The following is a 15033-nucleotide window of genomic DNA, read 5'->3' on the forward strand; positions in this document are numbered from 1 at the left end:
CAGCTACAGTCTGATACAACAAACCACAAATTTCCAAAGTGTGTTGTGCTGAATGCTTGTTAGTTTTTGGTTTTGAGTTTGGGGACTGGTAGGCGGACCCAAGTTTAAAAACCTTTTAACTACAGGACTTCTTGGGACCTTTAATCAGTTAATGTGCCGTACTAATCTCTAAGAGAGGTAAATAGCAGACAGCCCTTCCAAATTTCTCAGGCCATGGACTTCTGCTGTCATGAAGCATATATGGGAATACCTTTATACTGAATATACTCTGGACACAACTGAGCTCCACAGAGGTTCTAGTGGGTCTTTGAGATACAGATGGGAGCACACACGAAGGCCAACTTCTTATACAGAAACATGGATCTGACTTCCCCCTCTCTTTCTAAATAGTTTTCAGGAGTTAAAAATAGGAAGCACGTCTGTTGGCTCTGGCACTGGCCCTGAATGAGGAAGCAAGATGCATGCATAGGGGGCATGCGGGCCTCACCTGAAGTCAGTGATGGTGATAAAGACCTCCTGGAGCACAGGGCTGAAGAGAGACTGCAGGGGCTCCTCCTCTACCAGTGTCTGCAGTGAGAGGGAAACAACGTTAGAGAGTCGAGAACAGGCAGAGCCATTAGGCCAGATGGCAGGAGACGTGGATGGCCTGGAATAACCACGGCAGGTCCTCTGGCGGGCCTGCTCCTGGGTTCCACCGGTCTGGCAGCAGGACTGTGGCCAGGCTAGGAGTTTAGTCTCTGAGGCCTGGCTTTGCCTCTTACTAGCTGTTTGAGCGGATACCTGCCTGTACCTGTTTCCTTATCTGCAAAACAAGGTAACAGTACTATTTATCTTCATAAGTTGGTTGTGAGAATTAAATGAGCTAATTCATAATACTCAGTGCATGTGTGCTCAGTCGCTTCAGTCGTGTCCAACTCTTTGCAACCCTACAGACTGTAGCCCGTCAGGGATCTCTGTCCATGGGATTTTCCAGGCAAGAATACTGGAGTGGGTTGCCATGCCCTCCTCCAGGGGATCTTCCCAACCCTGCGATCAAACCCACATCTCCTGCGTTGCAGGTGGATTCTTTACCCACTGAGCCAACTGGGAAGCCCATAATACTCAGTAGCCCTCAGTAACTGTGCAGAGAAGGCAATGGCAACCCACTCCAGAACTCTTGCCTGGAAAATCCCATGGACAGAGGAGCCTGGTAGGCTGCAGTCCATGGGGTCGCTAAGAGTAGGACACGACTGAGCGACTTCACTTTGAGTTTTCACTTTCATGCATTGGAGAAGGAAATGGCAACCCACTCCAGAGTTCTTGCCTGGAGAATCCCAGGGACAGGGGAGTCTGGTAGGTTGCCGTCTATGGGGTCGCACAGAGTTGGACACGACTGAAGCGACTTAGCAGCAGCAGCAGCAGTAACTGTGAGATAGTGTCTGTTAGTCACTATTTTCATGACTAGTGATTATTTCCCAGAGAAGGCAATGGCACCCCACTCCAGTACTCTTGCCTGGAAAATCCCATGGACAGTGGAGCCTGGAAGGCTGCAGTCCATGGGGTCGCTGAGGATCGGACATGACTGAGCGACTTCACTTTCACTTTTCACTTTCATGCATTGGAGAAGAAAATGGCAACCCAGTCCAGTGTTCTTGCCTGGAGAATCCCCGGGACAGGGGAGTCTGGTAGGTTGCCGTCTATGGGGTCGCACAGAGTCGGACACAACTGAAGTGACTTAGCAGCAGCAGCAGCAGTGATTATTTCCAGTTTAGGCTTCCTAACTCTTCTTGCTACTAAGCCAGCCATCTCTAGTCTAGTGCCTAATCTTATTCTAAGTTGCTTGTTCTGGAAAACAAATAACTTCACGGATTCCAAACTGGCAGAGGGAAAGCAGCTTTGCACTACTGAATAAACCTGCAGAGTGGTAGGAAAAAAGAGGCTCTGGAGCTGATACACCTGGGTTTGAGCACTGGTTCTGACTCTCTCGCTCTCTGTGACCCTGTGTGTCATATTGAACTTTCCTGTGCCTAAGTTTCCTTATCCAGATGGAGAAGATGAGCTCTTTCTCAGGGAGTTGAGCTGAAGAGCAGATGTGAACGGATGTAGGGGCCTCCTTATGGGACCGTCTACCCAGCCTCTCTGGCAACTGCCTTCGGCCATCAACAGTGGGTGTTCCACAGCCACGTTTCTTTAATATTCATGTATTCGGCTGTGCCAGGTCTTAGCTGCCTCAAGCATGATTTTCGATCTTCATTGTGTCACGCAAGATCTTTAGTTGCAGCATGCAGGATCCTTAGTTGTGACATGTGGGGTCTAGTTCCCTGACCAGGGATCCAACTGTGTCCCTTGCATTGGAAGCGTGGAGTCTTAGCCTCTGGACCACCAGGGAAGTCCGCACACAGCCATGTTTCTGCTAAGTCATTTTCTTCCATTAACCACAACTCGTCTGTCTAGGAGTACACACCACAAGGTCAACTCACTATATTCTCTCTCTTAGGAATGCTGAACTGAGACAAGGAGCCTCAATCTCTGTCTGGCTGGTCTATGAAAGGAGAAAACTAAAAATTTGGGAGCACTGCCCTATGGATTGGGTAACCAAAAGAGCAAATTTTGGCAGGAAAGAAGTGGGAGGGGGGAGAGGAAAGGGAAGGAGGAGGGAGAGGGAGGGAGATGGAAATGCACACAAAGGAGGAAAGAGGTGGAATGTTCACACTGGGCATGAGGAAATTTTTTTGTGTGTGTGCGGTTTCCTTTCTGGAGCAAGATGCTCTTCCTATTACAGGATTCTAGGCAGCATGCAGTGATCCTAAGAATAGATCTTCCCTTTTAGGTTTCTCTTGCCTGCCACCCAAAAGATCTCATTTAGAACTTAGGACGGTGCCCAGGAGGCAGTGCTCAACAAACATGCCTGGGCTCTTTTTTGTGCCCTTCTCTGAGTTATCTCTTTCTCTTTTCTTGTCTCACTTTCCAACTCTGGTCAGATCTTGCAGATGGACTACTTGTTCTTTCTGATTTCCTCATGGAGCTTTCTTACTTATTTGTATGGTTCACAGTCTGGAAGGAACAAAGCATCAGACTTGGCCTTCAGGCTGACAGTCGGCCTCTACTCACTCCGATCTACGTCTCTCAAGAGCATCATCACTAAGGTCACAGGGACAGCCTGGCATTTGGATGTTAAGAGGTGAGCTCATCATTCTCCCATGCAAAGGACAGCACTTCTCTGCCTCCAATTACTGAGGACAGCATCCTTTCCCAGGCTCGTAAGAGAGACAATTTGTGGTTTTTTTCCTCTCTTTACTTCCCATGTCCAATCTGTCACAGTGATAGCCCCTTCCTGCTTTGCACAGATTCTGACTCTCCATCCCGGTACCCATATTCCTACATATTCCTGTAGCCACTCCCACGTGGATGAAGGCAGTGCTTTTTAGCTAAAACTCCAGGCCTGCAGTTCTGATTTCAATATACCTGACCACTTCTGTCAGAATAATCTTTAAAAAATTTTTTTTTAGAGAACAGTTGATTTATAGTGTTGTGTTAGTTTCAGGTTTACAGCAAAGTGAATCAGTTATACACACACACACACACACACATATATATCTCCACTCCTTTTCGCATAAAGCTCATTACAGAGTATTGAGTAGAATTCCCTCAGTAGGTTCTTAATAGTTATCTATTTTATATAGTTATATATGTCAACCTCAATTTTCCAATTTATCTCTCTTCCCTTTTACCCTCTGATACCATAAGTTTGTTTTCTGTATCTGCGATTCTACTTCTGTTTTTTAAATAAGTTAATCTGTATTCTTTTATAGATTCCACATATAAGTGATATTGTATCTTTTGTCTTTCTCTAACTTACTTCACCCAGTATGTCTTTTGTTTTTTTAAATCAGTAAGGTATGAATGGCTTATTATATATTCACAATTATGCTAACCACTATGTGGAATCAGAAGCTGAGAGGCTTTTTGATTGTAAAGTATTTGTGTAGCAGGGACCTCCCAGGGTGACTATCCAAATCATAGCACTCACCCTTTCTCTGGGAGCTGCCTCTAATACACAGGGAGGGAGGGATGCCCAGAAGTCATGGCATCATGATACCATGCTGCCCCCTGACACGCCCGATTGATGCAGGAGTGGAGAAGAGACCCAGCCTGGGCCAAGCAGACTCTCTCCCTCGGATTGTGGAATTAAGGACTGACCGACACGGACAGATTGGGAGCTGCGAGAGGTTAGGGTCATAGTGATGGCAGAGCATTCCCTGCCTTTGAGACTCCTGGAGGTGTCCTGGAATGGGCTTTTTTGGAGGCTTGATAGGTAAACATCTTCCTTAGGCTCTAAGCGAGATATTCCATCGTCCTTTGTTGGTTTTAATTCTATATGTAATCATTTGGCTGTTCCAGGTCTTTGTTGTGGCATGAGAACTCTTAGTTGTGGCATGTGGGATCCAGTTCCCTGACCAGGTTGAACCCGGGCTCCTTGCATTGGGAAGGGGAGGCCACTGGACCACCAGGGAAGTCCCCATCCCTTTGTTTTTAACATAAGTGAGCCAGAGTTGATCTTCATTGCTCGCCTCAAGAAGAATCTTAACCAATCTTAACAAAATGAGACATTTGTTTCAAAGGTCTTAATGAAAGCCATACAGATATTACTATCTCCATTTTCCAAGTGGAGCTAGAGGTTCAGAGAAGCAAAGTGGTTTGTCTAAAATCACAAAGGTTGTGCTTGACAGAACTAGAACTAGAAACTATGTCCTTTAATTCCTAAAACAGGTCCCTTTCTTCTCCATCCTTCTGCTTCAGGGAGCTCAAACTCTCACTTGGACAACAGGACAGATTATTTTCTTATTAGTTCAGTCTTGTGAACTGCCTGTCCTCCATACTCCTTCAGCATGCATTATTCATATCATAGAAGAGTCTTCCTAAAACATCATTCTCACCCATTTCTTACCTTGCTGCTCAAGTAACACAGTGCTTTTTCAATGTTGAGTATACCCTTTACCAGATGACCTAGTAGTAGGGTTTTGTGGAGGACCTCAAGGCAGAATTAGGGTGGAGTCCCAAGCTGCCAGAGGAAAACTAAGAGGCATTATGGACAAGTCCAGCTACTTTAAAATTCTGCAACAGGAGGACGTTTCTGGTTATCCACTGGTTAGGAATCCACCTTGCAATGCAGGGGACACGGGTGGGAGAACTAAGATCCCAAATGCCTATGAGGCAAGTTAGCCTGCATCCCAGGAGAGAAGCCCCCAGGGTTATGAATAATTCTGCCATAACTCAGAATTACTACTTCACATAGCCAGATCCCAATTTACCCCTCAAAGTCCCTACTCACTGGTTCTTTCTTTCAACCCTATTTATCACTTCCTTTTAAGATTAGCTCAGGAGATCTATCTGGATCAATTTCACTCAAATCTTGTCATTACTTTATATCCCAATTGTCACTGTAGTTCTTCTCTTTTCTATTAAAGTTCTCCACATATTGTTTACATCTTTTTTGATTTTGAAGTAACAGACATACAATAAACTGTACATATTTAAAGTGTATAGTTTAATGATTCTGAACATAGGTATGTATGCATGGAATCAACACCACAATCAGGATATGGATCACTCCCAAAAGTTCTCTTGTGCTACCTTGTAAATTCTCCCTCCTGCCTGTCCCCACTCTACTCCCACCTCCAGGAAACCACTGATGTGATATCACTATAGATAATCTTAATTTTCCAGAATTTCATGTAAATGGAATCACAGAGTATATTCTCTATCTGGCTTCCTTCACTTAGTATAATTATTTTGAGATTCATCCAAGCTGTACAATATATTAACAGTTCATCCATTTTCGTTGCTGAGTAGTATTCCATTGTATGGATATACCAAAACTGGTTGATCCACTCACCTGTTGATGGATCTTTGGGTTGTCTCCAGTGTTTAGTTTCTACAAATAGAGCTGCTATAAAACACTGGCGTACAAGTCATTGTATGGACATATGCTTCATTTTACCCAGGAATGGAATTGCTGGGTCATATGGTAAGTATATGTTTAACTTTTTAAGAAACTGCCAGTTTTCCAAAATGGCTGTGGGGTACATGGGAGTCTTAGTTGTGCCACATCCTCCTCACTAACATTTGGTATCACCTTTCTTTTTATTTTAGCCAGTCTAGTTGGTATAAAGTTGCATATCATTGTTTTTTTTTTAAATGTGTATTATTTCTTTATTTGGCTGTGCTGGGTCTCAGTTTGCGGCATGTAGACTCTTAGTTGCAGCTTGTGGGATCTAGTTCCCTGAACAGGGATTGAACCGAAGCACCCTACATTAGGAATGTGGCATCTTAGCCACTGGACCTCCAGGGAAGTCCCTCTTGTGGTTGTAATTTGCTTTTTCCTAATCACAGTGATGGAGCATGTTTTCATGTGCTTATTTGTAAATCTTCTCTGGTGAAGTACTGTAACAGATTCTTTTCCCCCTTCTTTTCCATATTCTACTCTCAGCTTCCTTTGCTCTTTTTATTTGGATACTGAAAAGCCATGCTTTGTCATGGATCAAGAGAAAGACTGGCAAATCCCATAAACTTCTTTCTTTAGAATGACCCTGGTTTTCTTCTCAGAGCTGCCTCTCCTCTTGGTTGTTGGAAGCAACACTCTTTTAGCTCCTGCACATGGTCTTGAACAATGATGTACTGACCCCTGGAGTTTTCTGGTGGACATTGACTCTCCTTAACTCTTCGAGGCTGAACCCCTTGCCAGCTCAAACTTGGGTTGATGCCTGACAGTAGGTATTTTGCTACTGGCTGGACAGGTTCAGGTGCAAAGCATGGGGAAATTCAGCGTGCTTGTGGATTCAGCTTGTGGATCTTCTGAGCTGACTGGTTGAACTATGTGTCAACCCACTGCTGCCAATTTTTGTAGACGTGGGACTGTGGAATCATGCCATTTTGGCTGAGTCCTATGGCTGCATATAACTCTCTTTGCATGGAGCAGAGCCAAGTAAAAACCTTCACTCACCCTTAAATCTGCATCATATCATTCTGTTCTACATAATGTATTACTTGGAATTTTTCTCAACCTACTTATGAGGTGTAGTCACTTCCAAACTGTAAACTCTTGAAGGGCAAGGAATAACCAGCACCACAATGTTCTGGGTACAGAAGATCTTTGATATAGTCTGGCGTGCCTATGGCCTCACTCACTCAGTTGTGTCTGGCCCTTTGGTTCCCCATGGACTGTAGCCTGCCAGGATCCTCTGTCCATGGGATTTCTCAAGCAAGAATACTGGAGTGGGTTGCCATCTCCTTCTCCAGGGGACCTTCTCAACCCAGGGATTGAACCCATGTCTCCTGTGTCTCCTGAACTGAAAGGTGGATTCTTTACCACGCCTACCACTTAACACACCCGTTAGCAGGTTAGCCTTCAGTTCTGAAAACTAATCATCAATCTAATCAGCCTTACAAATCTGTGCACCTACAGGTGTACCTACGGCTGATTCTTGTTGATGTATGACAGAAAATCACAAAATTCTGTAAAGCAATTTTCCTTCAATTAAAAAAATTTTTTAAAAGTTAAGTGCTTGTCTAAGTGCATCTGGATCCTTTGACATGGAACAGACCACTCACTTACTCCTCTGTGCCCTTACTAGACTTATTTAAACTTTTGTTATAGTCTCTGTGACACTTGATTGGCTGCAGGAACAGAGATTATATCTTTGTGGCCTCAGTTCCTAGGATACTGTCTGGAACTGTCAAGTACTTAGCAAGGCAATGCATGAATGAGTTAGTGGCAGAGTATGGCTAGAGTTAAATAAAAACAGGACAACAATAAAAAGGATACCACCATGTTTCTCAAATGCAAAATATGTGTTAGGTACTGTGTTCTGTGGCTGGCATTTATTTATTTAATGCTCTCAGTAGCTATGTAAAGTACTGGGTTGGCCAAAAACTTCATAACATCGTATGGAAAAATCCAAACAAAATTTTTGGCCACTCCAATAGATACAGCTATTCTCATTTAATAGATGAGAATACTAAGGCACGGAGAAGTGCAGTACTTTCCCGAAGTCTCACAGCTAGAAAGAGGCAGAAGTGGCACTGAACTAGGCATTTGATTATAGAATCTGCCTCAGAACTACTGCTTGCTTATTTAAATGCTGTTCCTTCCCTTACTGCTGCTCTTTTAATTGGTTTTCAAGGCTGATTATCTTAGTGGAGTACCTTGGGTATTTCTCCTCTATGCAGAAATACTAATATGAAAAAGAAGTTGAGGGAATTGATAACATAGATGCAGCCACTAAAAATTTTGTTGTCATAGAATTTGCATGGTGACAATAATCTGGGATAAGGTCAGAATACTTACACTTAGCAGATGCACAATGTCTGCTATGTGGCTGTGAATGAATGATTCTGTGGTTTCATCAGAAGGTAAAGTTCGGCTGAGAGAAGACAAAGATCTCAGGGCTGTCAGCTTCTCAAGTTCACTCTGAGTTTGTGGGAAAATGATAAAAACGCAACTCTACATTATAATCTCATTTGATAATTGTAAAAGGCTTTTGAAAAGCTTCTTGGAATGTTTTAAATGACATCTCATTCAACCCAAGATTAGCATTTTATTACAAGGAATAAAGAAGTTACAGAGGAATAACATTCCTTGTCCAGTGGCCCTGCCTGAGTTTGGGTCTTCATTTTCCCTCTCAGCTAGATTTTCCTAAGTACTCCATGATGGCTCTATGCACCTTTAGTCTGCATCTCCACCTACCTTCCCTGTTTGTGTGCTGTGTGCTTAGTTGCTCAGTCATGTCTGACTCTTTGCAACCCCATGGACAGACCTGCCAGGTTCCTCTGTCCATGGGGATTCTCCAAGCAAGAATACTGAAGTGGGTTGCCATGCCCTCCTCCAGGGGCTCTTCCCAACCCAGGAATCGAACCCAGGTCTCCCACATTGCAGGCAGATTCTTTACTGTCTGAGCCCCCAGGGAAGCCCTCCCTGTTTACTGTTTCTTAAAGGCGACCTCTGACACTGTTACGTCCAGCTCTCCTGATGTCATTAAAAATTCATTATTTTGAGTCTTCGTTTTCTATGAAAATACAAGTTCTGATTTGAAGAATAAAATCTTTTGTATTATTTCCTTTTCTGATTATAAAAGCAATATCTATCATACAAACTTTGAAAAAATAGGGTATTAAGAAGAAAGCAAAAGACACCAATAATTCTATGTATCATGAGAAAATCTCTTCCCGTCTTTTCTCCCCTGCATGTAGACGGTATAAATTGGTATAAGCCCTCTGGACAGCAAGTGGCAATAAGTAGCAATATATAGCAATGGCCTGATTTTCTATCACCTGGATTAGTAGAACAAGCCTACATTGGGTTACTCTGCTCCAGTTTTGTCCCCTTCTAGTCTATTCACCCAGCTATGACCAGTTTCATGTCATAAAATGCAAATTTGATCAGGTAACTCACTGTCTACTGAAACTCTTTTCAACAGCACCCATTAAAGTTAAGGCCCTTCTCAAAGTGACCACAGCTAACTTCTGCCATTTCATCTTCCACCTTGCCTGGTAGCATACTGAGTTTTAGCCCAGTTAAGTTTCATGCTGCTCTTTCTTGCTTTTGGGCCTTTCCGCCTTCTCAATTGTCTACACTTTTTGTTTACTGACTGAAATCTATATATGCTTTAAGACTTAGATCATGCATTCTCTCCTGAAGTTGGGTTAAGTACCCTTCTAAGTGTATCCATAAACCACATGTATATATTGCTAACATGGTATTTGTGATACTGTGATAAAGTTGCCTTCTTACTCATCTATTACCCTGATGCTGTGGATTTAGGTCAGGGCAGGGAATGGGCTTTTTTTTTTTTTTTTCCAATTCACTGCAGCAATCCAAGCACTTTATTAATTACAAAGAAATCCTTTAGAAAGCCCTACTGACGTGAAGTATAAAGCAAAGTCAAAGTCAAAAGTGAAGACCAACACTCTGGCTTTAAGTCTTAAAAAAATTTTTTTTACTGGCATTATACATAGAGAAAATATAAAACTTGTTGAATTTTCACAAACCCCAAACATCTGTGCACATATATTCAAGGGAAATGAAAACTGGATCTCAGAGAGGTATCTACACTCCCATATTCACTGCAGCATTATTCACAGTTAGATAGATGGCACAGTGGTAAAGAGTCTGCCTGCCAATGCAGAAGATGCAAGAGACATGAGTTCAATCCATGGGCCGAAAAGCTCCCTTGGAGTAGGAAATGGCAACCCACCCGGGACTCTTGCCTGGAGAATTCCATGGACAGAGGAACCTGGTGGGCTGCAGTCCACAGGGTCGAAAGGAGTCAGACACAGCTGAGCACACACGAACATGGAAGTAACCCAAGTGTCTGTTGACAAAAGACAGAGACCTTGGACACTGCTTTAGATGTGCCAGGCTTCTCTGAGTTCATCAGACATTCTCTGACCCTTTCTGCCACAAAGCTGTTAAATGTTTCATTTCCTATTTCTGGAACGTGCGTGCGTGTGTGCTGTCACTTTAGTCGTGTCTGACTCTCTGCAACCCCATGGACTGTGGCCCACCAGGCTCCTCTGCCCATGGGATTCTCCAGGCAAGGATTCTGGAGTGGGTTGCCCTGTCCTCCTCCGGTGGATCCTCCCAACTCAGAGATCAATCCTCCAATTTTAACTTCTCCTACTTTCTCCTATTCATTCCTTAGACTTGAGCTGAAAGGTTACTTCCTCAGGAATGCCTCCATTTACCCCCAGGTCAAGACAAATTCTTTTGTTATATGCTCCCACAGAATGAATGAATGTTTCACTTAAATAATGAATACTGCATTATTAAGTAGGATAATACAGATCTATAGTTACTGACCAAGAAATTTCTTTTTTCTCCCACTATCTCTGATGCGTGCTTTTCTATAATTACATGTATTTGTACGCACAAGAAAAAGTCTGAAAATACATACACCAAAATGTTAACAGAAATTATCTTAGGAGGAAAACTGCTAAGTCACTTCAGTTGTTTTCGACTCTGTGCGACCCCATAGATGGCAGCCCACCAGGCTCCCCGTCCCTGGGATTCTCCAGGCAAGAACACTGGAGTGGGTTGCCATTTCCTTCTCCAATGCATGAAAGTGAAAAGTGAAAGTGAAGTTGCTCAGTCGTGTCCGACTCTTCGCAACCCCATGGACTGCAGCCTACCAGGCTCCTCCATTCATGGGATTTTCCAAGCAAGAGTACTGGAGTGGGGTGCCATTGCCTTCTCTGTAGAAGGAGAACTAAGATAACTTAAATCTTGAGAGGATTAGGGAAGATTAACCTATACCTTTTATTACAGTTTTCTTTGTTTTTATACGAAATTTAAAATTACTATAAACACAAAAATAATGTAGAAGAATATGTAAATATATTTATTATAAATACAAAAAATAAATGTAAAAGTATTGTGGATAAAGAATGCCACCTGCCATTTGAGTGAACAAACAGTGCTGTGCCTGTCAAGCCATCAGCCATTGGAGCTGCTCCGTACCTTCTCACACGCACTAAAATGATTAATTGGAAATGTCTGCTTTTGTAATTAGCAGTCCATCTTTTGGTGCTTTCACTACATAGTTTTTTTTCCCCATCAAAACTCCTTTTTATCCTGACTCCTCTCTTACCAACAGTCCCTCAGAGCTATCTGAAAGACTGTCATTCCAGTCCTTAGTGTTAGCCACTCAGTCCTATCCGACTCTTTGTGAGCCCAGGGACTGTAGCCCGCCAGGCTCCTTTGTCCATGGGATTGTCCAGGTAAGAATACTAGAGTGGGTTGCCATTCTCTTCTCTAGGGCATTTCCCAACCCAGGGATCTAACCTGGGTCTCTCACATTGCAGGCAGACTCTTTACCATCTGAGCCACCAGGGAAGCCCTTTAGTCCTTAGTAACACCTCCGAAAAAGCCGAACTCTTCATTTGCAGGTTATGCTTTTTTTTTTTTTTTCCAGTTGACAGTATACATTTAATCAATTTTATACCCTATAGTATAAATGTTTTATATAAAAAATTTTAAGATATTTGGTAGATGAATAATTGGAATACCTTGGAAGATTGCTTGTGCGTACCTTTAGTTCACCATTAAAAAACTTCTGGATGGATTGGATCAGCTGCTCGACAACGACTTCACCGAGGGGGCCTTGGTGGGTCAGGTGTCTGGAGGTGTCTGTGAGGGATTCCCTGGGGAGTCCGGGGATTTCCGAGATGTCCGAGTCTAACGCCGAAAGAAAGACATTGGATGGTGCCTCTGTACTGTGTGAAGTCACACGGTTTAGTGGGGAGGACCCCTGGACATCAAGATAGATAGGTCCTGTTCTCACCCTTCCTATTTCCTCTGCAACCTGGGACAAGTCTCTTCCCCTCCTGAGTCTGTTTTCTCAATTACAAATCCAATGTTCTCCAGTGAGTGAGTGAAGTCGCTCAGTCGTGTCCGACTCTTTGTGACCCCATGGACTGTAGCCTACCAGGCTCCTTTGTCCATGGGATTCTCCAGGCAAGAGTACTAGAGTGGGTTGCCATTTCCTTCTCCAACAGCCTCCAATGTTCTCCAAGGCCCTCCTAAACTACAAACACCTTTAAGGCTGAGCTGAGGGTTATAAGAGCATGGGTTTTTCTAAGTCCGAGACTAGTTTGAATCCTGGATCCACCACTTACTAGCTATATGACATTCATTAAATTAGTCTGTCTCTTAGAAGCTTAGATTCCTCACCAATAAAACAGGGTTATTGTTGGAGACTGAGTGAGGTAGTACATACAGAAGACTTTCTCAGTATGTGGCCCACAGTAAGCACTTCAATGGTAGATATTCTTCTGTAAATCCAAAAGTCTTTGAGCCTGCAGTGACTAGAGCTTAAAATATAGTGGCCTCTTGTGCTGATGATCTCTTTCCAAGTGGAGCAGGTGGCTGAGTAAGTGCTTGAGGTATCTCCTTCTTGACCTGAGATATAGTGGGTTGGCCAAAAAGCTAGTTTGGGTTTTTCCATACCATCTTATGGAAACATCTGAACGAACTTTTGGGCCAACCTAATACTTTAACAGCACAGGTTCCAGAGTCTGCCTAGGCTCACATCCTGGTTCTGCCTCTTCTAGCTTTCTGACTTTATGCAACCTTAGTTTCTCTGGGCCTATTTCTACATTTCCAAAATGGGGATGATAACAACCTTCTTTATCGAGTGACAAGGATTCTGCTGGCATCATTTTCCTGTTCATGTAGTTTTTAAGATTATAAAATACACCAATTCTGTTTAATAAACTTTGCAGGAAAAAACACTCTGATACCAATTACAGTGATTATAAAATAAATATATCATTATTAGAAATTATACAATGTGACAATGTATATCTTATAATTGAGGAAATACAATAATTTTATTGCCAGTGAGGAACATAGCGTTTTCCTTTGGGCCTTCCTAGATTCAGGTCGTTTTATATCCTTGCTTCCTCCATTTCTGATACCAAATTTCTTATTCCTATTGGGTAAATAGCCTTCCTAGTTCCTCCCTAACACACCTATCAGCTGAGGGTTTCTCTACTTTTGTTCACTTAGTGGTTTCCATGACTACTGTCTTCTGTATATTTCTCCCACTTCCTGCCATGTGTCTGTCGTCCATTGGAAGCCTATGTTCCTGTTCACCTATGATCTTTGCACAGGCTTTCCTTCTGCCTGCTTGTTTCTTCTTCCTCTCCCCACCTTCCCTTCCTCTCTTTGCCTAGCTAACCCCTACTCATCCATCAGAGCTCAACTCCAGGATCCCTTTCCTGAATCCCCTTTGCCCATTTTGGCTAAGTATCCTCTGAGCTGCTAATAAACCTTTCTCTGTCTGCTCATTACTTCCTCCCCAACCCTTAATCACACACATTATACTGAGCTCCAATCATTTGTTTATAAGTACACTGTTCTATAGCTAGATCAGTGTTGAGAGAACAATAGGGCTTCAATAAATATTTGTTGAATGAATGTACAAGTGAATTAATGTAGTTCCTCAAACACACTGTAGCTGTTCAACTTTTTCATAGTGCTTACTACAATTTGTAATTACTTTGTTTGTTGTCTGTTTACTTTTTGGGGGTCATTTTCAAAAAGCACTATAATGTAAATCCTATGAGGGCAGGGATCACATTGGCCCTGTTCATTGTTGTATGCCCAGCAACTGGTCCTCAAAAAATGTTTGTAGAATAAATGAAAGATAGTTATGCTGTAACCCAATCCAGCAACCATCCACATCTACCTCTCCCTTCTCAGAATCCTTCTAGCACTTAGACTCTGTACAAGCCTTTAGGATGATGTTTCAGGACCAAGTTTAGATTTCTATATACCTAGAATAATATATCATCTCATTTTGCCAATCACATTCCAAGGTCCTAAAGTCAGGGACCAAATTCGCTGTCAAAATCTAGTTGACAGCTGGTCATCCTGAAACGTCACTTGACAAGAGATTCCCTGTTCCCAGCCCCACTCCTTTATCTTTCCCCCATTTCACCTGTAAGTTCAAGGCTACTTGGTTGCTTTTTAATATCCTCTAAGTTGCCCAGCTGCAAATCCACACTTCCTGAATCACTGTCAGAAGCATAAGGCATCACTATTTCTTCTCGACCACAGATCCTAGGAATGAAGAGGGGATTGGAAAAATTAGTTTTTCAGGACAGCTTCTGTCTCATCACTCAAGTGAAAGTTTAAATGTCCCCTTCTCAGAGAGGCATTTATTGATCACCAATCTACATTAAGTAGCTTCTCCCTACCCAGTCTCATATTTATTTGTTCATTTCTTGCATAGTATTTAATTATTACCTACAATTATCAAGTTTATGTGTGTTTGTTTACTGACCATCTCCCATCAGACTATAAACTCCACGAGGGAAGAAATCTTGTTGATGTGGTCACAGTTGTATATTTGATGTGGGCAGAGTAAAGGGACAAAGTAGGTGATTAAATAGGTAATCCCACTAAGGAATCATAAGTAATGGAAAAAGTACGGGAGACCCCTAAGTTAACAGTCCCTCTAGAAAGCAGGTTTACTTACGACAAAACCAAGAACA

General features: G+C 42.7%; 1 protein-coding gene across 5 annotated transcripts in view; it reads right to left on the reverse strand.

Moving 5' to 3' along the window:
* MROH8 (maestro heat like repeat family member 8) overlaps window positions 1–15033 on the reverse strand; it is a 60393-nt gene that overhangs the window by 39904 nt on the left and 5456 nt on the right. For all 5 annotated transcript variants that reach the window (XM_061437526.1, XM_061437523.1, XM_061437522.1 and 2 more), the window contains exons 2-5: window positions 14478–14599; window positions 12066–12211; window positions 8327–8449; window positions 488–567 (exon numbers count right to left, since the gene is read on the reverse strand). In XM_061437526.1, coding sequence (XP_061293510.1) covers window positions 488–567; window positions 8327–8449; window positions 12066–12211; window positions 14478–14599 — 471 coding nt within the window. The remainder of the gene's footprint in view (window positions 1–487; window positions 568–8326; window positions 8450–12065; window positions 12212–14477; window positions 14600–15033) is intronic.

This window comes from Bos javanicus, chromosome 13 (genome assembly GCF_032452875.1).
Source record: "Bos javanicus breed banteng chromosome 13, ARS-OSU_banteng_1.0, whole genome shotgun sequence".
NCBI classification, from domain to species: domain Eukaryota; kingdom Metazoa; phylum Chordata; class Mammalia; order Artiodactyla; family Bovidae; genus Bos; species Bos javanicus.